Source organism: Achroia grisella, unplaced genomic scaffold, assembly GCF_030625045.1.
Source record: "Achroia grisella isolate CSIRO2021 unplaced genomic scaffold, CSIRO_AGI_Agris_v1 utg546, whole genome shotgun sequence".
Taxonomy (NCBI): Eukaryota; Metazoa; Arthropoda; class Insecta; order Lepidoptera; family Pyralidae; genus Achroia; species Achroia grisella.
Window position 1 is genome coordinate 2,569,758 of NW_026712931.1, and position 26,121 is coordinate 2,595,878.

The following is a 26,121-nucleotide window of genomic DNA, read 5'->3' on the forward strand; positions in this document are numbered from 1 at the left end:
TTTGCTTGTACAAACGTATCGTATTACTATTGAAATTTGACAAATTATATATAAGAAATAAAACAGAGATTGTGTTGTATAATGTATGTAATTTTAAACAGATTATCACAACGCTCTAGACATAAATTGCACCATAAATAAAAGTACCGTAAAATCAGTCTGGTACCAAAGAGCTAGGTAAAACCAACAAAATTGGAATGAATATAAAAATACTATGAAATAATTATAGTTTAGCCATATTTTATACATCTACATCTTATGATTTGTAAATTTACATTGTAAGAATTTGAATACAATAAACGATAGATTCAATAGATAAATAAACAAAATCATTTTACAAGTAGTTATTCTAATGAACACTTATAATGTATGGAGCGTTCTCTACATTTATTAAATTATCATAGAATTGAACCTTACATCACTGCACTAGGTACTCTAATCTAAATTTCACCTCACGTTTTGAACTTCATATTAAAAATCACACTTCATTATTCCATTACACCCAATGTCTCATAAATAAAGGAATGTATAAACTGGAAGATATTCGCCATTAAATTCATTAAAAGAAAAAGACACTACATATAATTGTAAAAGAATTTGTGCGTTAATTTAGGCCTTTAAACGTGACTAGTAAGACCAATTACTTAAATTGTATAAATTTCTTTTAAAAACCAATGTACATTGGCATTGATAGGGTATTTCCTTATATACATAAATAATTGAAGTTGCGCAACATGTAGGGGCCGAATTACATTTCAGAATATACCTACTAGTTTAAAATTTTGTAAATAATATTTCTGTATAATTAGAGATATCCTATAAAATTGCTTCATATCGATGCGATTGTATTGTAATTCCGTTGATTAATTATTATTTAACTTATTCTATACCAGTTTCGGATATTTAAAGGGTGGCCTGTTGTGACTAATTGCGGAAATCCCAAAATAACTTAAAATTAATACAATATAGAAATATAATTTGTAGCTATTTATAATAAAATAAATTTATATTAGTGACTAAATGAAACGAATATATAATACTAACTTGAATCACAGTAAATAATTATTAGTCATCATAATTTAAATATCTCATTAATTCTACCATAAGTTACTTGGTATTATTATGATAAAGTATCGTCAGTATATAAAACAAAATAGTAATTAATATATGGTAAGAATAACTAAAATGGCGATTGAAATATTAATATACTAATCAGTAACTATTTTACTGTCTAAAACGTTAAAATCCTAAGTGGCACAACTGTGAGCATCCGAGAATAAAATCTGTTCAGTGTAATATCTGGACATTGAACCCTGCTCATCTATCACGTACTGTCTTCAAGCACTGTTTGCCAGCACTGCGTAACCGCTATCTTGTCTATGCCTCTGTGCCATCTGAAAGTAATTCAAATTATAGAACAAGTATAATAGTTAATCTTCCACTATTTGGAAAAGTACATTATTCTATGTGAATATAGAATATATGTGTACACATTTTGTAACGTTCAACGCATAGGAAGTCGGGACGGACCACTACTTTTATACGGAAACCATTGGAGATACTAAAAACTTATGTTTGTGTAGTTAATAAAACCCCTTGTTTCCATTATATAAAAACTTACTAAATAGTCATTAAAAATTTACATTCTTATAAAACACCTCGCGATTGTTATCAATTTTAATACACTCAACTATTCTAATTGTAGTAAATTATTTTCATATTATTAAATATACTGTAGATACAAACCTGGAGTTAAAGGATGTTCTCGTAACATTGAGCCTGTTTGGTAGAAAATTAAAACATATTAAAACATAATAATAATGAGGAATTAACTATAATTAAATAATTGGTAAATAGTAGATATTATATTGGTAATAGTAGTAATAGAAATATCATGCAAAATATTACAGCTAAGATAGCTAATTATACGACTCGCTTTGTAGTAAGCAGGTACTGTATCTATGTCATCTTCCCTTGTGAACCCTGCTTTACTTCCAGAGAAAAAGGCAAGCGTTACATAAAAAAAAAACAGGTATAATGACTTTCATTCGTTACTTTTCTTATAATAAATACGAAAAATTATATTTGTGTATCAAAATGAAAATTAGTAAACATATAATTCTAAATCCTAAAATGGTGAATATGAGAAGAATCCCATGGAAGGACATAAAAATCAGTCTAGCGGAATCCTTGCTTAATAAAAAAGAAAAGATGTTAACTAATCCCACACAGTAAAACTCAAAATCAATGCCTCTTAAAAAAAAAATAACCCTTACTTTCAAGTACCCTTGTTAAAATAAAATTAACTTGTTACTAAGAACCATATCGTCGACGTCATGTTTCAAACAAACTTTTTTCTTACAACCAGCCATTATCATAATCGGTCCATTAATTTAAGAGCAATGATGCCACAGATTGACAGATACATAGATACGTCCGACACATAAAATCGTTTTGCGTCGAGGATTAAAAATGTTAGTATGCAGAATAATATTAAGTAACTCACACATGCAGTTATTGTTAGCTACTATTACTACTAGATACACTATAAAAGAATGCTAAATAGTCATGCAAGTTTGAAATTAAGCTGTTTTTGTATGCATGGATGCGGCCGTCATTAATAGCTATATATGCATATCTGTATTATTTATGTAAGTAGTTTGTAACATTAGTCATATTTAAATTAATTATAAATTGATCATTTATTTGTTGCGTCATCAAACACATACTCAAATGAAAGTACTTAACAAACAATAATATAGCTGTTATTAAATAATTAAAATTCTAACGTCACTCACATATCGCTCAAAATAAAGTAACTGTACTATTAGGTATACAACAGCTAGCTGCTACAATATCTAAAATCAAACTAGGTGTTAAAACAATCTAACCATATAGTAAAGCATTAAGGACATATTTTTTTACATAAAGGAACCATAACATATGTATGTTTTAATTTCAATGTTACTTACTTTTTCTATTCATAATTCGATTTTAATAGAGCTCCAAATAAACATGTACTTTAAAGATTAGTTTTGTACATATGAAGAAAATAGTAGACAATGAGTTTAGTTTTCGCGTATATAATAAAGGCCAATAAAACTTCAATTTCCTTTAATTGTATCTTAGTAATTACTGCGTTGAAGCTTATTTTTAAACACGATAAAAGGAGGAATATACTTTTACATTAGACCAGTGTTTCGCAAAGTAGGGCCGACGCACCGCACGAAAATGAACTCTTTATTAAAATTTATTGGAATATTAATTTCTATTTCATTATGGTTTTAAATATTTTATTACTCTTGCATCAACAACTTCCAAATGATTTCCTAAAACCTATTACTTAAGTTTCTTAAGTGAACATTAAATATTTTAAAGTTATAATTTATGTATAATATGGGAGGGAGGTATAGAATGGTTAGCCTTTCTAAAATTGTTATACCCCAGGGGGGTATAACAATTTTAGAAAGGCTAGTGGGGCATGGTACTAAAAAGGTTTGCATATACTGTATCAGACCTTGTCGAAAGAACCACAATCAATTATGTTTATTGAAAAATTACTTGAAGAAATATTTACGACTACGGACATATCATTGTAATAATGCAAGCATTTAAAAAACGAAAACTGAAAATGGCACGGCACACGTAAAGCATCTAGCTCCAGTTTTACCTATAGAGCGGCAGGACACATGGACAATGGCTCAGTAAAGAATAGCGTCAGAAAGTTGGTTACTGGTTAGTGCGGCGCCCGGCGTGATGCCCACAATGCTGCCGCCGACGCACGCCTCCACGCCTTCTGTTGGCCACCACCACAGCCCACACAATATGCACAGTTATTAAGAACATTCAGACACCTCAACACGTGTTAAATGATATATAATGAAATACAGAGAGTTATCAGTTTTATTGCATTGTCAAATATACAATCACTATGTAGAATTGAAAAAAAAAATGGTATTGATTTCACTAGATACACTATACCTTACATACTGGTATAATTAAATTGTTTTTCTGATGTTCTAGTAGTTACTAAAATATATTAATTTATCTTAAGTCATAAGTCATCACCAAACATATTTATCAAGATACTTAAGAAATTAAGAAATGGCAGTCCTTACTCTTCAGTACTGTTGTGTGTCTCTAGTACACGATAATTATCATGTTAGTAGTACAAAATACGTAAGTATAAACAAATAAAACCAACACATAAAATAATCATGCACACTTTTTTTTTATAAAAGTTAATTAATAAAACACAGAATGAAAAAAAAATCTATATATCATATATTCATCGTATAAAAACACTTCTTGTCTTTATCTGTAAAATGGAAAATTCATTCAGACATCTACTTATAGTATTTGAAACAAAATTTCTTCACGTAAGAATCAGGTACTTTCTTAAATAATAATGTATACTTTAGAAATTGATATGAGGACACGAAAACACACAAAGTAATAATTTGTATGATATTAGGTATCAATGTGCAATTTATGCCGGTTTTCCTTCTGGCTAGAGAGAGAATGGATATCGATTGGAGAATATCTTTACTAATTAAATATTGATAGATATTTTATAAATATTGTTTAAATGAATATTTTTGATCCATTGAAGAACAGAATAATAATAACGTTCATTATTTTATATAGAACTCAGTGCAAAATTACCTACCTAAATTTTCTTGTATAAAAGTGTTTAAAGCGATACATGCAGCGCTTAAAGCCTATATGTTACCTGTGGTGCAGGCGGCAGCGTTAGTGTCCGGGTTGACGCCGGCCACGGACCACGGGCGAGCCTTGCCCGGAGTGCGCGCGCACCCGTTGCCTATATACCACATCACCACGTAACCAAAACAATATATGTCGCCGCAATGCCAAATATGAAAATATACACATCAAAAATTGGGTGTTTCTATGTTTTTCTTTTCATATTTATCTAGTAAAACCAGGCTGCCATCAATCGCTGTAGGAGTACATGCACTCAAATAGCGTTGCTGTGGTCAGATGAAAAGCAAAATAAAACAACATTGATATATCAGATTTTCGCATATAACGTTAAAGTGGATATTCTTTGTTTCTTAATAGTGTAAATGTATGATGAATTGATTTACCTGCTATGTATATATATATATTAATACAGAAAATATTCAGTATTTGAAAGGGTATAACAAGGCAAGCATGAAATAAAAAAAAATAGTAACCTCATGGAAGGTTCTTAGAATTGTGACGCAATTTTTGATGTGTTTATTATAATCTGTTTCCATATTAGCGTTAAGAGCATATCAAGTATGATGGTATTGGTTACAATGTTTGCAAAACCCAAAAGCTGGTTGTGACATCAGCACCGCCATTTTAAAACACAGAAGCCTGCTGTGGTTTGCACATTCTCAAAAGGCTGTGACATGGACACTCACATATTACAAATAGCTTTTAAGCTATAGGGTAATTACTCAAAAACAGGATAGAAAAATACTTCCATAAAATAAAAAATACTAATAATGTCAATTTAACATAATAGGCATAAATTCAACAAAACTTGTTAAAAGTTCGATATTTTAGTTTTTCTTAATTAATCATTATAAATTATCATACTTGAGAAGAATTTTATACATTAGCCTATATTTTAAGAAAGTTAGTATATCAGTCATTTACTCATATATAATACACTAATAAAACTTTTAAAAAACAATTAAGATTTCAGCTTAAAACATATTTTGAGAGCTGAATTATATTTATTAGATTCTTTTATAAATAAAGGGGTTAGTATAAAATTTAACTCTATCTTGTTTTCGATGTAACCCTTAAAAATTTAAGTGTGCTTATCTATTACTCACCCATTGTGTTCACGTTATCTGAAGAGCGTGACGGTGGCGGGGTAGTTGACGACTTTACACCTACGTTATCTGATGACTTGCAACGAGACACCTCTGCAATAAATATATGAGATATAGTAACTTATAACACAAGTATAATCGTGGTTACGAAGAATAGTTGACACGTTATTTTGTCACAACACGTTCCTCCTTCTAAAATAATCATCTTAATGCTGTGTTATAATACATTATTATTATCAAATTAGAGTTACCAGATATAAAGTTTACGTTAAGTCGTTGAGTGGGTACCTTGGTCTGTGTTTGTCTATGTGTGTGTGTCCGGTGTCACTCAACATATTATTGACAGAATCGTATGTGTCTCTTTCTGAGGAATGGTGTCATTATTAGAAGAGTATAAAAATAATATAACTTACCACATTCTAATAAAACGGGTGTACTTTCTCCGGATGTGACACTGTACCTGAATGAAATATAAAGTAGATATTATTTTAAAAGTGTCTAGTACAAATTTTATATGAAAGTTTGCTTTCCGACGTTGTGTCTGTCACTGTCGTAGAACTATTCTTGATCAAACTGTAATATTTATCGGAAAAACTACTTTACCATTTTTTTTTAAAATCAATATCTAATACAATTATAATAAAAGCACATACATACATACACAACAATAAATTTCGAAACTAATTTACATAGGTGTATTAACAGCAATTACTAACATGGTGTCGTCCCGCTGCAGCGTGGGCGAGTGTCTGAGAGCAGAGGGCGAGGGTGAATGTGAAGGCGAGCCGGGCGAGGCCGAGGCGGAGGCGGAGGCGAGCGACGACAGCGAGTGCAGGCTGCGGGACGTCAGCGGCGTCCGCGCCGACAGCGACGCCTCCTCGCTGCCCGGCGGCGTGCGGCACGCGCGCCAGAACTCGTCCAGACCTGCACGACATTACATACAGCCTTACCTTACCTTCATGCGCACAATAATTATGAGAGCGTACGGTACGCACGTCAGTAGTCGTCCAGATATGCACGTCATTACATAAAGCCTAACCAAAATGCACGCGTATCGTTATTATCGTACACTAGGAATAACCTCGTTCATTTATTTAGAAAGACGTGCATATTAACTAAATGATCTATGATTTCATTTACTCAATTTGCTTAATTGTATTTTAAGTCCGTGATCATTTTATGTTGTGTTAAAATTTTAACATCAAATAATTACCTTCATCGATATCTTGTGATTGATCTGTTATAGGTCGGGTCGGAGCTCTTGTTTTATTACGTCTAGGACGACCTGAAAATAATTATATTTTAGATTACCTCAGTTACTCATCATCTGCCTGTGATTATTTAAAATCGTTTTAAGGCAGTCTATTCTCTCCCTTCTGCGAACGCAAGTTTTGCAGTTCGTATGTGGCTCTTTTCAAATCTAGTCTTCCTAATAATAATCCACGTTCAAATTTAATACCTCACTTCAAAAGTTTGCTTAGTTTCTACATGTCGACACAGGCAAGTGATTTTTAACATTCAAACTGCTTACTTGGTTAGGCATTACTGTTCTTGCATCGATGTGCTTCGTATCCTTCGTTCATACGATACGATGATAAGAAATAGTGACATATTGTTTTCTTACTCGGAATCATAGGTATAATAGAAAAACACAAAAATTTGTAAATATACGATAATATGATACGACGACGAACCCTTGACGAGATGCCTAAGCTTGTGCGTGGGCAGGTCGGCGAGCGCGTCGGCGGCCTCGGCCGGCAGCGGCGGCAGGGACAGCATCTCGTTGCTGCTGCACTGCTGCTCCGCCACCGACTTGGGCCGCACGCGCCGCGCGCCGCGCCCGCGCTCCCGCCGCCGGCAGCCCAGCGGCGTCGCCTGCACGACCATCCTTACTGTCACCACTGACCGCTACACTGCTACTCGGGACGCTGTGCTAATTACCCCTTGACGCATCTCAAACCGCACGATCTTGTAAATGTAGACAAAGAGAACGAAAAAGAGTCTAGTCTATCTTCGATCGTGCGTGCTCGCGCCGCCGGCAGACGTACGCGCATCGTCAGTGACACCACAAACCACTACATTACAGTACAGTTGACAATAAATACCCTTATTGGATACACCCTTTTAATGTCACATTCATTGTACACACTGCTACTCAGTACCCAGTAGTAAATACCCTTATTAGCTGCCTTTATACAACATGCTCTTTTTTACTTTACTTTAGCTCTGGAAATCAAAAGCACGTACATATTTCTTTTTATCGAGTTTAACAGAACCGCAAATATCATAATATCACCTGACGCCAGTAATACTCACTCATGCAGTGCCACTGCTGAAGACTAAAATGTCAGACCCTGTAATTTAACTTTCTTACACCCTTCAAACAAACACATCTTACAAAGAATTATATAACGTAGGCTCAGTCTTTTCTTTGTACTTACAAAGTCTACCTATTACAAAATTATATAATATATATTAATATAGAAGAATAAAAAAAAATGATAATAATTCTTAAAGATTTAGTAGATCTGTAAATTACTACAGTATTACATGACACAGGAACATAACCTCTGTTATATCTCTGTGTATACCAGACTAGTTTAGTAGTAGGTGTTCAGTAACATCTCTACACTATTACAATTATAAATTCGAGCAAGACTTACCAAATTCAAATAGTCCAACTTCTGAACAGCATGCAATATACAATGCATTTGTTACAATTATTTCATAATGTGAACGCAAAAATAGTCTATGAAATCAATATACATATATATTTAAATGATAAAAAAAATCAAGGAGATCTACACTATGTGTGTTTAATATGTCGAACCGGATAGGAAATTAAATTAGACTTGTATAAGAATACTAATTTAGAATTAAAGTTTGCACGAGTAAAAATATTGTGCCCGGGTGGTTTATTGTCCCCTCTTTTACTCCAAAAGCAGTGAGTTCGAATCTGACCAACATAATAAAAAAACTTTGTGAACTCATATTTCTAAATAAATTTCAGGTGATGGAAAAACCGATGATAAAAAATCCGATGGAAGGCAGTAGACTGCACCATGTTGGATTAGAATGTACCTTTTTTTTATCGCGGAAAAAAAATTTTCATAAGACACGACGAGGGGGTGTATTGTATTTTTACCCAATAAAAATAAGTAATCACCATTGCCGGAGATGCGAGGTAGTGTTATATTCTGCCGCGAAAACTGGATTACAATGAACCCAGCATAAATAATATGTTAATAACATGAGTTCACCACATCAACCCTATCTGTGAGTCGTATGGAGTAACTGTCGTTTCGATATATTGTTTAAGTCGAGAAAGCGTAGTGAATACTGACCCCGGAGTGCGAGATGGGCGCGAGAAGATCGGGTACATGCGAAGACGCGCGCGCCGCCGGCTCGCACTCGCCTTCCACGCTCTCGCACGCCGCCAGCGCCAGACTCTCCACCGCCTCGCTGTCGACACACCATCATGTCACGTTTTAGTTATGTTTCTTACTGGCAGCTTGTCCACCATTCTTTTTATAAATATTGTATTATTTTGATATCTCTTTCTTATGTTACTATTGACAACTACTTAGTGAGCCCTCTTGGGAGTTATACACTTTTTTTTAAAATGATTACGTTTTTTTTATAGTAGATAGATCTAGTCAATATGACGGGAGAGGGAACACACCCTCTCCCGTCATATTGACTAGATCTATCCGACATAATAACGTAAGCGGATAAAAAGTAGCCTATGTATCTAGTTCAAATGTAACTATTTTATTGTTTCAATGTTTATTTTTTAACCATAGTCCAATCTGATGGCTTTTTTTTATTAAATGGTTGTATTCCTTTCGGTCGATGACGCTGGTGCAATGAGTCAGCTCTCAGGCGCTGTCGGCGAATCTTTTACGCTAGTCGAACGAATCTTAGACTCGGATCTCTATTCGTGTGAAAGCGTGACGAACAATATTGTTTTACTATTGATCAAACAAATGGAAAATTATATCAATATTAATAAAAAGTATGTACTTGAGTAAATCCTGTAGTGTGTTAGAGCACGGCGCCATAGCGTCTCGTACAGCCTGCAGGGTGACAAGCTCACCGCTAGTTCCTGTGCCGCCCATCGCCGCGAATACTTCGCTGCATCGCTGTAAGAATCATATTAAATTATAAATAAGATATATAATACAAAAGTACAAAGCTTATATGTGAGAATGACTAATGTAATCACTATAATTATGTGAGAAGCGAGGACGGCAAGTTTGTAGTAGTAGATGGCGGGTGTTCACCTGCAGGTACTGGTGCAGCAGGTGGTGCGCGGCGGCGGCGGCTCGCTCGAGCGCGGCGGGCAGCGGCGGCGGCGGGAGCGCGGCGGCCGCGTGCGCCGCCAGCGCCGCCGCCGCGTCGCCGCCCGCCCACGCGCGCTCCAGCGCCAGCGCGCGCAACGTATGCGTCTGCGCCGGCGTGCTGTTACTCGCCAACCTGCACCACCGACGCCACCATTAAACTTTCTACTATTGTATCGTTCACTTTAAACGATACAGATTATTAGAAGACAGCTAGTGACCGATCATGAAAGTTGGCATATATTTTGTTCATGTTTTCGTTTGCCAAATTCAGTAGAATAGAACAGAATACAATAGAATAGAAAATCATTTATTCAAATAAACTTAATTTGAGCACTTTTGAATAGTCAACATTTTTTTTAAATCTACCGCTTATACGGAAAGCTGTCTCATCACAAGAAGAATAAGCAAGAAACTTGTGTGTCGCCCTTTTAAACAATCCTTGTAAGTTCACATTTTACAAGTCGAAACGTGTGAATACAAACTACCAACCGGCACTAATTTATTTAGGGTCAAATATAAAAACACAATAAGATTAAATCAGTCGTAGTGATAAGAGCAGACCAGTCCCTACAAGCAGCACAGTCAGTGCATATTTAATTCTCTAATGTTAGCTGCGACTCATACTTCTAACTTCACATATTATTATTAAAACTTTAATTAAGCTCAATTATAAAACTTCACAATTTTAACGTCAAAATATACCTCAATAACGCATAAACATTTACCGTTCATGCAGTTCGCGCCACAGTGTTGCCACGCGCTCGCTAGCGCCTCGGCCGCCGGCGGCAGCATCGCATCCGGGAAACTCAACGCGTCGCACGCTTACCGACCGTCGCAGAGCGGTTGCAATATCCGTTAAACCTGCGCAGTCCGAATAATTATTGTGGGTTTCTTTGAAAAGTACGGTACTTGGGACACCGATCACGTTTTTCCGCCGGATTATATTATTATTTAGTCAACATTCTGCAGAAAATTATTCTATAACAAATTAAACGTTTAGGTAAAGTGTAGGCTGTTGTCTCAATTATGATATAGCTATAGATCTAAATAAATATACTAGAAGCAGACTGCGTAGAAAGTCATCGAAATTAATGTACCCGTTCTGAGCGTTATAATATTCTTATATGGCATCTAATGAAGAATTAGCATATGTATCACAACGTTTACTGTGCTGTCCATTGCTATTTATGTATGTAGGCAATGAAATCACTTTCAATCAAGTTGACTAATGGCCGCTCAGTTTCTAGATTAAAAATATGGCTCGAATAAGCGGAATGAATTGATCTGACCTTGTAAACTGAACGCGTTCCGGTCGATGTAGAGCGTATGCAGTGTGCAGTTGCACTGGAGCGCCTTGGCGAGGAGCCTGGCGGCGGCGTCGCCGGCCACGTTCCCGCCGACGTCGAGCGACCGCAGCCGGCGCGCGCCGCCCAGGGCGTTCAGCAGTCCGTACAGGTCTCCCTGGCGAATGGTACGTATACGTGACACCCCTGGTATTTCAGACGTCCTTAGACTCCGGTAACCGTTCACCATCAAACGAACCGTACGCTCGTTTGCTACTATCGTAGTATACAATGGTCACTTTTAACAGAAATATCTGATTTCGTAGTATGATGTAGATATGTAAAACTGAGAATGAATGATCAAACTATTATTTATATGATATATATTATTAATACCTAGATATACAGATTTAAACACCATTTTCTTTATTTTTCTTAATTTCTGCTAACTACTCTAGTCGAAGTTGAGACGAGAGTTAAAAGGCGACTTTTAACTCGCGTCTCAACCTCGACTAAGTCCCCGCTCTCGCTACGCACCTCACCTCACTCCCATATCGGAATTTTTTCTCTCTTTCACAACATCCTTCTGTCTCATTCACACTATACTCTATTATACGAATCTTTCAATACTTCATACTGTCATCCGTCGTACATGTATAAAATAAAATTATGTTTTATATATACATATATGCATTTAATGGATATGTTCAAAATCCACGTACATAGCTTGACTGTAAATTAAAAAGAAACGATATACAATATAATCCGGTACAAGCCTCAACTAATAAATAAAAGTAAACCACATCTAACATCCAACCTGTGTATGTCATGAAACAGTAAGGCTACGTGCTTTAATATCAGACTGAAACCAGTTTGTTTAAGACATAAAACATTATATGGTATTCTTCACATCCATAAGCATTGGCGTCGTATGCATAATTTTACATTTTTGCATATTTATATTCCAATGACGATAGAATATACCAATATTTGCAAAATAATCAAATAGTGTATAAAAAAAATACCTTGAGTTTACAATCGCTGAGATCTAATGTCGTTAATGTTGTATCTGGTTCTTGTAATACGTGTACTAAAGCCTGAAAAAGTAAAACAATTATTATAGCCTAAGTATACCACGTAATGTAATTATATATTCTGGGAATAAATAATAATAATTGTTATATATGTATACAAATTAATAAAATCAAAGTCTATGCATATGAAAGTATATTTAAAGTGTTCTTGCTAATTCCTGAATCGGCTGGACCGATTTTACGGAACTTTTACTCGTAGATAGCTAAAATAATAAGGAGTAAAATATATAAATTTCACACTGACGTATCCGCAGGTTCGTTGATTTTTTTTATTTTAATAATAACTAGCTTTATTTTTATAAATACTAATTACGTAATTAAATTTATTTTCTGCAATGATTGGTGATCATTGGTCATCACGGAAATGATAAGAAAAAATAGCATTCACAAAAAAAAACTTACTTGTATTAAAGGCGGTGCATAAGATCGTTTGCCAGTCAGTCTGCTTAAAGATAAGTCAGTAATGGAATGGTTCTTCCCTACTGCCCTCACTATACCCGATAATTCGAATTCCATGCCTATAAAACAATAATACACATGAACATTAGGTCTTTATCTTTTTTAAAACTAAATACAAATGAGTAATAAATTATAGTAATTAAAATGTATAATGAATAAATGTTTGGGCTTCTGGGAAGCCCAAAACATTATTTTTAGCTTAATCATTCATCATTATCTTCATGTATGGTTGAATATTACGAAATTGTTATTATAAAAATTAAGTTTATTTCATAAGTAATTTATAAATATATTGATGATTAATATAAAACGTAAAAACACTTAGTCACAGACTGTGTGACAAATTATTAACGCACACCGTATAGTTCGTTATTAAATTTTGTTAACATAACAATAACATAATAACTTTAGCCTAGCCTTTTCTCAGTAAGCCAAATGCAAAAGTCATCATAGGTATTATAGTTAGTAGGTATTTTAGATTACTAATAACCCGAAAAGATCAACAACACATTGGCGAACATTAAGCGTCCATGTGTGACAGTACCCACTATATAACAGGTGGTCTGTAATCTCATTTATCATCTTAAAAACAAAAAGAAATTTGCTATGGGATACAAACCCTTGGCTTGGCTTGAAAAATTATATTTTAACTTTAGTTAATACATACTTAAGTCATTCAAATAAGTAAACAGTTATATTATATTCATATAAATATTCATATAAATATAGACGATACTGTGTAAAAACATGTACAAAGCAAGTGAAAAGTATATCATTGACTGTTATCGGATAACTGTTTACTGATTTGCATGTCTTTAGTATGAGTGAATACATTGACATAAGTAAACACTTATACTCATATAGACGATATTGTATAGTAAGTGAATAGTATGCGACTCACTGTTATCAGAGAGATCGAGCGCGCGCAGACAGCGCACGCCGTGTATACAGGACTCGAGCACGTGCGCGGCCTGCGCCGACGTCAGCACGCCCGACAAGTTCAGACTCACGCCCGTGGCGCTCTCGTTGCATGCCAGCCCCAGTAGCAGGCTCCTGCGTACCCACCGACATCAATACTACATCTCAGTGTTGCCATTTAATAGTAACACCCTTTGACAACAACACAATTCACACAACGCCAACTAGTCCCAGAGCAGGTAATGCTTGTGTTTTGGGTCCTAGACTGATATAAGATACTTAGATTTTTTTTGTAAATACTTACATAATATACATAGAAAACACTTAGACCAACACAAACAATCATATTCATCACAAATGTTTATATCATGCTAGGAATCGAACCCGTGACCATAGGAAGTAGAGCGGTGTGCTAAACTGTTAGGCCACCGGGGCCGACACATATTGTGCGTGAAACATGTATAGATACATATGAAGTTGTTAGAAAGAGGGCCTAATAGCTACGTATACCATGTCAGGTCGACCTTCACACGTGCAAACCACTGTGGTGAATTCACCACGACAGTCTACTGACAAGTCTTTCTATTATCTTCCCCTTGTATCCCACCAGCATGTACCGATACCACAGGCAGTTTATATTCAACCATTCTAAAAAAACATACATGTACATAATCATAACCTTTTATCATAAGAGGCATAATTGTCCTATATGAAGAACTTATTTTGTCTCCAACTTATCACTATATTATAACAACATATCACTACAACCGTCGAAATGGACGGAGTTTAGACCGTCTGAGACCATTCTACATGATTAGAAAAAATAGAAAATAGAAGTGAGTGTGTACTTGAGTGCGTCAGGTGGCATCTTGCAATAGGAGAAATCGAGATCCTGGAGCGCGAGGCACGCGGTGAAGAACTGGCGGAAAGAGGGCGGCGGGTCCTTGGGGCGGCGCGCGGAGGACCACGGGTTGCGGCCCACCGACAGCGACGCCAGCCGCGCCGCGCACCCGCGCAGCAGCGCACCCCACATCTGGTGGCCGACATATTTATTTATACAATACAGTTTTTTTAACCACCACATCTGAGTGCCCGAAAGTAGAGCCAAAGTTGTGTCGCGAATGGACACATTGGAGAATTGTGATTGAGTGATGAGTGATTTTTTTTATATGTTTTGATGATTTATTACATACTCCCCGCACCACAGGTGATGTACAGCTGTGCGAAGCCGGTGCGGGTATTATACATATAAACGTTGCTCCTGAATCACTCTATCTATTGCTAAAAACTGCATTAAAATCCGCTGCGTAGTTTAAAAGGTCTAAGGGAACAGACAGCGGGAGCGACTTCATATACTTTAATGAAGTCGCCTACACTCATGCGTTACCATTCCACAGGAATAACATGTCATGCCTCTCTTATCCTGTAATTTCACTGCCTAATCTGCACCCTATAACCGAAACGCAGCTTACACAGTAACCTGCTCGGCGCCAAGTGTGACTCAGGTCCCACACAGACGAGTTTTTACAATCTACCTCTAGTCGCCATCATCATCATCATCTGCTTATCCCATTTATATAAGGTCGGTGTAATATGTGTCTGTGCAATATAAATCTACCTCTAGTCGCCATCAGTTCATAATAACATAGCTCAGAAGATAGTAAAAATAATCGAGGAATGGCGTGTTAGAATCGCTATACCCTGATTTTCCATATATATAGTACATTGTTCAAATTCTAATAAAACACTAAATAGTTTTGAGAATCATGATTTCAAATTGAAAGGATATTTAATATTCGAAATAATTTATAATTCAGTAACTACTCACATTTTCTAACGTCGTCTCCGTATTGGTTAAGTTTAAATGTGTTAAAACATTTGGTTGCGCCAGAAAATTATATAGGTTCTGTAAAATAAAATGCACCGTTGATATAAAATTTCAAAAGGTAAATACAAAAATAAAATGTATATTTTATCCAAATATATGAAACCCTACACAGAGCACATAAATATATATATTTGTTACAAATTCTAAATTACCTTAATATAAAAATAAAAGCATTTTAATGAATATGAATTGTCCAAATAAAAAATTAATAATCCTATAAAAGAAACAAAGACACTTACGTGTACATCGTCTTTCAAATTGTTGTGCGACAAGTCGAGATGCGAGAGTGTCGATAGATGACTCGGGTTGTCATTGAGCATGGTGGCGAGGTGTGTTACCGTCTTGCCTGTTAAACCGCATTGCGACAGCGCGATATATCGCAACCCGTCCGGATTGCTCGCTAGCCCCGACAGTATACTAATCGCACCTATCATAAACAAATGATTCAATATTAAATCATTATTGACATAATACGAACAAATAAACAAACAGTGACGGTGACAGCATCATACCGCTTTGTTTATTTTACCAAAATTTAATTATAACATTTCATTCATAAGATTACCAATGCAATATTAATTACTACTGGATTGTGCCTACACTTGTAATTTTTCTGTCGACACTTGAGATCCTTCCATTAGTTTACGTCTCCACTAACATACATAGATTTAAGTTAAGTGTAAAATCTGTCTACATCCCAACTCCGCGTCGTCTGTACGCGTTATTATTTAGCCATGTAGCACACTACGTGCGTGTGGTGTCGCTGTAAGAATAGCACCACCCCCTCTCTTCCCGTGGGTGTCGTAAAAGGCGACTAAGGGATTCATCGACCAGTGGACGGGCAGCAGCGTTCTACTGAGTAACTACCATCATACTGCGATCGCCAACCCGCATGCCAAGCGTGGCGATTATGGCAATATCCCCCCCAAATGGATTTACACCCAAGGCCCCGGCCCCCAGTCCCCGGCGGCCCCGCTAGCCTTGACCATGGTAGCGGTCATGGAAACGGCAGGGCAGAGGGTGCAAAGAATCTCCGGGTTAGACCAGGCTACCACAAAAGACGACCACTGGCCCTGGCAACATACAACGTTCAAACACTGCGGACCGACGAAAAGCTAACTGAACTGGAGGAAGAGTTGAGCAGATTGCACTGGCATGTCGTGGGATTATCTGAAGTCCGAAGAAAGGGGGAGGACTCAATAGTGCTGAAATCCGGCAATCTGCTTTACTTCCGGGAGGGCGATCAACTGTCCCAAGGCGGTGTCGGGTTCCTCGTCCACAAGTCCCTTGTGATTAATGTTATTAAGGTCGAAAGCGTGTCGACTAGGGTAGCGTACCTGATACTCAGAATTACCAAACGGTATTCGTTGAAGGTCATCCAAGTGTACGCTCCAACTTCGACGCAATCCGACGATGAGGTTGAGGCTATGTATGAGAATATCTCCAGAGCCATACATAGTACAAAGACTCATTATAACGTTATCATGGGGGACTTTAACGCAAAATTGGGCAAACGAAGCGGTGATGAGGTGAGAGTGGGGCAATTTGGTATCGGTGATCGGAACTTCCGAGGTCAAATGCTGGCCGACTTCATGGAGAAGGAGAGCCTCTTCATCATGAACTCCTTCTTCAAGAAACCGGAACACCGGAAATGGACGTGGATTAGTCCCGATGGTGCCACAAAAACGAGATAGATTTCATCTTGTCAACGAGAAGACAGATTTTCAATGATGTCTCTGTGATCAATGCCGTCAAAATTGGAAGTGATCACCGGATTGTAAGAGGCACATTGAATCTGAATCTGAAACTCGAACGATCCCGACTGATGAAATCTACGCTCCGCCCTATACCTAAACAGATCCAAAACCCCGAAAGCTTTCAGCTAGATTTGCAAAACCGTTTCGAATGCCTTGGTGACTGCGTTGACGTGGACGATTACAACAACAGGTTCGTAGAAACTGTCCGTGCAGCTGGGTCTAAGCACTTCAAAACCCGCCGCGCAGAAAGAACCGGAAAAATATCTATCTCTACCCTCAAACTGATGGATGAAAGGCGAAGTATGGTCCTGCAGTCTCCAACTGACGCTTCCCAGTATCGGCAACTTAGCAGGCAGATCTCTAAGTCCTTGACTCGAGACTTACGCCACTTTAACACAAATTGTGTAAAGGAGGCTATTGAGGGAAACAAGGGCTCAAAAGTCTTTAACAGGTCTGGCTGCCGGACAGAGCCAGCTGACGCGACTTAAGACGGATGACGGCAGGGTCGTATCGTCTAAACCCGAACTTTTGAGGGAAATTGAGAAGTTCTATGGACAGTTATACACGACAACACGGGCACCTGTTAACAACCCGGCGAAAGACTCTAGAGCCAAATTTACCCGACACTATACCGAAGATATCCCGGACGTCAGCCTGTACGAGATTGGTATGGCTCTTAAACAACTTAATATCAACAAGGCGCCGGGCGATGATGGAGTTACTGCTGACCTTCTGAGGGCTGGAGGTAGACCTGTTTTACGAATTCTCCAAAAGCTATTCAACTCCCCATCAATAAGCTCAGAGTCACTCAGAGGGCAATGGAGAGGGCTATGCTCGGAGTTACTCTGCGTGATCGAATCAGAAATGAGGAGATCCGCAAAAGTACCAGAGTGACCGACATAGCCCGAAGAATTGCGACTCTGAAGTGGCAATGGACAGGGCACATAGCTCGTAGGACAGATGGCCGTTGGGGCAGTAAAGTGGGAAGGCCTCCAGCAAGGTGGACCGACGATCTGGTCAAGATCGCTGGAAGGCATTGGATGCGAGCAGCGCAGGACCGATCGTCGTGGAGATCTTTGGGGGAGGCCTATGTCCAGCAGTGGACGTCTACCGGGCTGCGATAATGATGATGATGATGTAGCACACTAACAATAAACTTAATAGTGTGTGCAGGAAGGAAGATCTGAACTAGGCTACCGTTTGTGCTATTAAGTTGCTAAATTCTGGTCTAGAATATATTTAGGCTCACCATTTCCACGACAGAAGAAGATATATAGAGTCGAGACCGATATCCGGCTCTCGAGGACGCGAGACGGGAGCCAGACGGGTCATCGTACCTTTGTCCTCGATGTGGTTCTGCGAGAAGTCTAGCGTGTGCAGGCGCGGCGGGCGCGCGGCGCGGGCGAGCGCGTGTCCGAGTCTCGCGGCGTGGTCGTGGCGGAGCGCGGCGGCGCGCCAGCTGAGGCGCTGCGGGGGGGGCCGCGCCGCCCGCACCACGCGGCACACGCCCTCCCACGCCTCGCCCCCCGCGCGCACGCCGTCCCCGCACACGCCCACGAACCACGTGTTGTGCTGCAGCGCCATCACCAGCGGGATCAGATCCCTGCATCGACACACACGCCGCTCATATTTACTTATAGTCGGGTCCGTTCCTAATTGATAGGACGAGTTTAGTAAGATTTACCAAGGGTCGACAAAATGCACGACGACAAAGTCCATAGGCTACGGTAACCGTTTTACCATCAGATGGGCTCGTTTATCATCATCATTGTATTATAAAAAATATATATATTCACAACATATATATATAATGAATATTTATGGGATTATAAATATTAAATGATTCGTACCTTTGATCTAAATGGTCAAAGTCTTTCAAATGTAACATTCTTATATCGTGTGCCAAATATATTGTATCTATATCCCACGCGACTTCGGCTCTGCAACAATGAAAAAGGTGTAAGCGTGTCATACACACGTATTGACAAATAACAACATAATGATTATATATATAAAATCAAATCTAATAAAATAAATACCTGAATGGCGTTTGGCATAGATCACACATAGCTGCATATTGATTTGAGAAATCACCACACGTAGAATGTTTTCGTGTGCCACTTACATGTTGTAATTGAAATGGTAAATTCACCTGCAATTAATATTAAACTTATATTCATTCCTTAAATATTTTAGCTAAGATCTTTAGATAGGTCCTTATCTTTAATTATTAAAGTAACAAAATAATATTAATGTATTATATATTTTTTTGTTTATTATGAAAAATAAATACTGTTTATTCACATAACATTCATTTAATTAGTATTCTGTCACACTGTCACAGAGAAATATTGAATATAAAATTCTAAATATGAATAAAATTCAGTTTTACGTTTTTCATTAAAAATTTACATCACCGACAAGATTATTTTGTAACAAAAATTGTATAAAAAAAATATTGAGTTAATCTAAAATGTATTTTTCCAAATAAATAAAAGAAGTATGACTATAGACATCAACACTATTCTATTATAAGAAATATATAATTCACGAGTAGACCACTCTGATTAATGGCTCAATGACTAGCGTCTATTTTTCCTTTTCCCAAAATATTAATAATAAAGTTAATGACGATATAGAGCTGTGTTAGCATTTTATTTAATTATTTACGTTATTGTAATGTAAATGTTGGTACACATAAATGTATATAAAATTATATTGGTAACGAAAAATCGTCATTAAAATTTTGTAGCGCAAATTATAGAAATAATGGTTTACATGTGGCATTACGTATTACGATGTGTTATCAATAAGGAATACCAAAAATCTAATTTTAATATTATACATAATAATATTGTTCAATGTTTTTACGTACAAGTGGTACATATGTATATATATACATCCTTTAGAGATTAATGGTATAAATAAAACAATTTTGCAGTCGGTCTCAGAACTCCGATTATTATTAATAATTATTTAATTAAATAAATAATATGATAGGCATATAATTTCATTATATTCCCAATAGGGAAGAATTGACGAGGAAAATATATGAGATAGACCAAAAATAATGCGGTATGAATAAATAATAATAATCAATCATTATTATTATTCGCAACTAGTGGCACGCCACGCCTTCGCGCGTGCGAAGCGATTTACCAAAAATAGTAAATTTTAACACATACACACATACAAACGCTTCTTTACGTATCGGGAATTACTAAAAAAGAATATGAAGAAAGTTTAGATGTTATAATTTTTTTTGTTATTTTATTGGTATTGATATATCCTCTATAAAACTATAGTAAATTATTGTCAATAACTTACGCACCGTTATAAGTATGTTTTTCGGTATTTACCTACTTTCACACGTTGTGTTACATTATCGAACTTTTCCCTAATATTCCCTAATATTTTTGAAAATATTTTATGCGCCCAGGTTTATCAGCATAATGTATTATTCTAATGGTAAAAGAATTTATCAAATTTGACGATTCAAATACGAACTCTGCTTGCTCTGTAACTTCAATAAATTAAAACATCGAAAGTACCTACCATTATTAAACATAATGAAGCTGAGTCAGTCAATTGTAACAATAAAATTTTATTACAACTGTATGTAGCAAATTAAATGGTACATTAGTGGTAATAAGAATTATTATTTAAAAGTCTAAATACAGACCTTGCCCACAATATCTTCTATAGGAACATTCGGAAATAAATCGTCAAATACGGCAACGATAGCATGCATTGCATTTATGACTCCTTCAGAAGTACCTTCTTCACCTGAAAAATCCAAAATCATAATTAAATTTATATTAGGTAGATACCTAGTAGGTTGCGAGGAAGTTTCATTATTCTTGAAATTGTTAGTGATAGATGTAAAGAAAAAATGTTTAAAGCCAAACTAAAAGAACTTAATAAATCTAGAAAATAGAACTAATATTATTATTTAAATATACACACACACAGTATAATAATTCAATAGCCATTGGTGAATGAGAAAATCAAGAAAATTTAGTTTTATAAAGACTTATGTTTGTACCTTACACCTAAGGTACAATGACAGTCAAGTGAAGTAACTCTTACTGTAAAGGGAAATTGAATTGTGTGTGGCATACACACATCGAGGTGTACTCTGTAAAAGTCATCTGCATGGATACCTCACCTATTTGAGCCACTAAGCAAGTTGGAGTCAAATGTGTTTCCATTGATGGATGAGATAAGGCAGTGAAATTTAAAGATAATAGTGTAAGGTATCGGAACGTACTGTGTGACAGAGACTTATGATTGAGGTGTATGCGAGCGAGAACAAGCGATAGTTGTAGAAAAAGAAAAGTTGAACTCCCTAAAACTGTCCGCTTTTTATTTACATGGCGCTGCGGACAAGATCGCTTTTCATTTATAATAGGGTATGACATTTTAGTCATGTGACGTCCTTTGTTTTTATGTTACATTATTAAAAGATGATGACGTCCATAATAAAGCAATAAGGAAGACATTGCAAAAACCCCCATGTACGTTATCTATTCGTCCGTCCCAAAGAGTTGAATTTTAAGTGACATTTAATGAGTTTTGATACTAACTTATCATGTTTCTGTAACCTCAATTTAAACAATGACACGATAAACGCTCACCTATAAGTATGGACACTGGCTTGTGTTCATGGACAAGAGTTATTGACAGGTGATTTGCTTTTTTGCTTTCCAATGCTTCGATTTCCATCAGGTGAAATCCGTTGTCAACCTAAAAGATTATCCAAACATATAGGACTTAAATAGTAATCAATATTGCTTTAATACGATCATAAATCCGTGGTGGGCTGGAGTTACTTGATAAGTCGAATTACAAGTTTTTTCATGTTATTGTCTCAAACGCTAGATGTATATCATTTCATTCAATTCTAATGCGAACTCATGCGGGATATAAGTGCATAGGCATTCGAGACAATAAGATGGAAAAACCTTGACATCAAGTTCTTACTACGACCACAGAATTACAATATGTCAACAAGGATAGTGAAATACAGATGCTTTATGTGTTATTGACATTTTTACTGATTTCATCACTTTACGACTTCAGTGTGATTTAGCACACTGCCCCACAACGCTTTATCTAATACCTACCTAATAAAAAAAATCTACATTCTATTTTAGGATTTTTTCTTTATCGGGTGAAAATACTCAATCATGTAAAGAGATAGCACGTAAGATAAAGATTCGATGTAGGGTATATATTTTTGATAAGTAACTGATAATAAAGATTTTAAAATTTTAATAGAAATAAGGGCTCCGCACAGTAGTAAATTGTTCCATACGTAATATTCAACTAGACTAACTAGAAATTTCAATGGTCCATTGAACATTGCAAACTGCTTATTGTATGAAAATTGCTAAAAAATTAATCATAAAAAAAACACTCGGATATTTAATTGATAATTATGTAAGTCAATATAATACTCATGTTGTAGAGAATGAGAATCATTGAACATGCAACCAACAGAAATAGACGGTGTGCTAAAGCGCATTAGTTCTGTTTGTATATTTACTTGTGTTTGCATGGAAGAATATGTAACACATTAATGATACATGAAAAAAAAATATATTACTCGAAACTCGAACTTTAAATAATTAGGTATATACTTAGTGATATAGATTCTCATAAGAAACACTTTTTACAAACAGGGTGGATTTTCTAAGTATTAGTTATAAAATTAAAAGAAAGAGAGCACTTTTATTCATACATATATTAAATCAGAGAAAGAATGGTATCTACTTTGTAATTTAAACAGCTTAGTTAAGTTAACTAGTTTACTTATTAAGGACCAAAGTCCAGAAAAGGATGTTTAGAATACAAATATAAAACAGGTTCAGAGAATAAATTCTCAACTAATAGTAATAAGTTAATAAACATATTAGGTAAAGGATGGCCACAGTAGTCTAGTGGTTTAACACTGACTTATTACTTATTGCAGGTTCACATTATCTCATGGTACAAATATCTGTATTCATCAGTATGATTATTTGTATTGGTCTTAGTGGCCAATATGTGTATTTACAAAAAATATCTACTTAAGTATTTCTATCAGTTGTTTACTACCCATATGTTCTGGATCCTAAAGTCTAAGGCTAATCAGTAGCCTTTGAATAAATGGTGCTGTGTTAATTGTCCTGAGTTATTTTTATAAATTAAAATACTTAGGAAAAAAGCATATACTACCAAAATACACATTCAATTCAAAATGTATCTTTCTATTATTAGATCACATTATCATAACTAGTATGTGATTAACAAATAATACAAATTTAATAATAAATTATTGCTATGAAACTTACCCTACATGGAATTTTCATAGTAGTAATAAAAATTCTATATGGTGTAACAACCTGAAAATATACAGTAAATTATATCATTTTATTCACACATTTAATAAATATTACACATAGCAACAAAAATATGCTTATTTTTTGTTCTATGATGAATTTACAAAATACATTATTAATTTACATAAAACAATTCACCAATAGAATGTAATTATACTCAATTCCAACTCATCATAATATATCAGTTTTAGTAACAGTATTTTTATTTGTGGTCACTTTCTAAAATAAACTGTATTTCAAATAAATAATTTGAAAATTGAGAGCAGTATGGATGAATACTCTTTTAAACTACATTTGTCTATGGTTACATAGGGACGTCCAATTTAAAAACCAATCATGCAATCAATACAAGTCATGACAATCAAATGAAATCAAAAATTGTAACATATTAATACAAATAAGAATAATAACAATATTAAAAATACTACTAATATTTTTCTATGAATATAATTGATATAGTATTTAAGCTTCGAAACATTATTATTAATAAAAAATTGTTAAAAAAGTATTCGTTTAATAATATATATTTCATCTGTCAAATTTTATTATGATTGATCAGAATGTATGTGTACTAATGTATACTAATATATATATATTAACATATTTGTTATAAAAGAATTATATTTACAAAAATGTAAATATAATTCTTTTATAACAAATATGCTTTTTTGATTAGATTAATAAAATTAATTAATTTAGAAAGTGATATCCCAAATCAATAACAATAGCATCTAATTGCATTTGTCAGTTTATATTATACAATGTAAATAAATGTGTAATTTATGCATAATAAACTGACAGATGCAATTAGACTCTATTGTTATCTACACAATATTAGGTGGGACATGTTGTTGTGTACATAGGGTGTCAATATAGTTTGTATCTGTATACAGTATGAGACACACCTAAATGACTCATATCATTGTCCAGAAAATTATCAGTTACAGATAGCTTTAAAATAACAATCTATTTTGTAGATAAATAAATGTAATTGATGCATTTGTACATTCTATAATAAATAAAATGGTGTAATTAATTGACTGCTTTTTTATATAAATTATTAATGGATATATTACTAATATTATGAATATACATATAAATAATAATTTATTAATTATCAAAATGTATATATATTATAAACATTATTTATATACATAAATCACACTACTATACACAATATCACAATCAATAATATTATTATAGTTTATGATTAGCTGTGTTGTTTCTAATCAAGGATATAGGTGTTACCTTCTTCAGGATCACTGTTTCACCTATTTACAGTATACTTTAGAAAACAACTTTGAAATCAGTTACAATATTTACATACACTTAAAACATGAAAAACTTACCAAAACCCTATTGTCCACTTTGTCGCCTCTCGATTCCATACGAATGAGAGATTTATATAAAATTTTAACATTTTTCCCCAATACATGGCTGATACTCTCTGCAAAAAATGTTATTTAAATAAATAGGTACACATTTAATATGTATTTATGTATATATATATATATATCTACCATGTCTAATCATCAATAATTTCTTGTTACGAATATAGAAATATTTTTTTACTATTAAGTATATAATAATAAAGAAAATAAAACGAATTCTTTTGATTTTATAGGAATAAACTTACCGCTTAATTCATTAGTTATTTGTGATTTTGTTGACATTTTCGCGATTTTCTTCAGTGTCATTACTTCAAAAATTGTTTTACTGTATATATTTTACACTAACAGTTATATACATCGCACATCACGAAATATTTAAGTAGTACAGCATGATTCATGATACATTCAAGAAAAATAAAGTACATTTCATTAAATTTATTAATGACCTAAAAATGATCCAATCACCAAAACAGACAAACAGAGAAAACTCAATCACAGACTGTGCAACTGTTCAGAGAAGGTCAGAGCACAGAGTGTAGAAAATATCGATACATTGAAATCTGAAATTGATATGTTTTGTAAGTATATTGCAACTAAGTAATAAAATAGTTACTCTACGAAATATAATATATTAATTTTATAACATTATTGGAATGTTAGTAATAATATGTTATATAATATCGCTTTTATACAGTTTTTATTCTGTGCAGCATGTGTACCTAGCTATAGTAGCATAAATTACACATGGCCATGTGGTATAAATATCTATTTAAA

General features: G+C 35.0%; 1 protein-coding gene across 2 annotated transcripts; it reads right to left on the reverse strand.

Moving 5' to 3' along the window:
- Positions 1-813: 813 nt before the first annotated feature.
- On the reverse strand, positions 814-25,839 carry LOC131848264 (F-actin-uncapping protein LRRC16A). Of its 2 annotated transcripts, XM_059198064.1 has the most exons (29): positions 25,593-25,839; positions 25,306-25,403; positions 23,909-23,959; positions 22,211-22,319; positions 21,256-21,359; positions 19,613-19,725; positions 19,424-19,513; positions 18,911-19,176; positions 16,056-16,243; positions 15,757-15,834; positions 14,777-14,961; positions 13,912-14,063; positions 12,954-13,069; positions 12,483-12,554; positions 11,464-11,635; positions 10,900-11,035; positions 10,115-10,307; positions 9,855-9,973; positions 9,176-9,293; positions 8,495-8,515; positions 7,526-7,706; positions 7,045-7,116; positions 6,548-6,755; positions 6,245-6,291; positions 5,832-5,924; positions 4,733-4,822; positions 3,734-3,796; positions 1,747-1,779; positions 814-1,394 (listed from the first exon to the last, which is right to left on the reverse strand). In XM_059198064.1, the coding sequence occupies exons 1-29, from the start codon at positions 25,651-25,653 to the stop codon at positions 1,378-1,380; spliced, it is 3,246 nt and encodes a 1,081-aa protein (XP_059054047.1). In that variant the 5' UTR covers positions 25,654-25,839; the 3' UTR covers positions 814-1,377. The 2 variants fall into 2 exon arrangements, with proteins under 2 accessions (XP_059054047.1, XP_059054048.1); XM_059198065.1 differs by lacking the exon at positions 8,495-8,515.
- Between the last annotated feature and the right edge of the window lie 282 nt (positions 25,840-26,121).

What these genes read in the sequence shown, in the direction of transcription:
- LOC131848264 (XM_059198064.1), bottom strand. Translation starts at nt 25,653, where the DNA reads ATGACACTGAAGAAAATCGCGAAAATGTCAACAAAATCACAAATAACT. An exon ending in TTTGACCATTTAGATCAAAG is followed by an intron (nt 19,177 to 19,423) that starts GTACGAATCATT and finishes GTGTCGATGCAG; the next exon opens with GGATCTGATCCCGCTGGTGA. An exon ending in ACACTACAGGATTTACTCAA is followed by an intron (nt 9,294 to 9,854) that starts GTACATACTTTT and finishes GTGTGTCGACAG; the next exon opens with CGAGGCGGTGGAGAGTCTGG.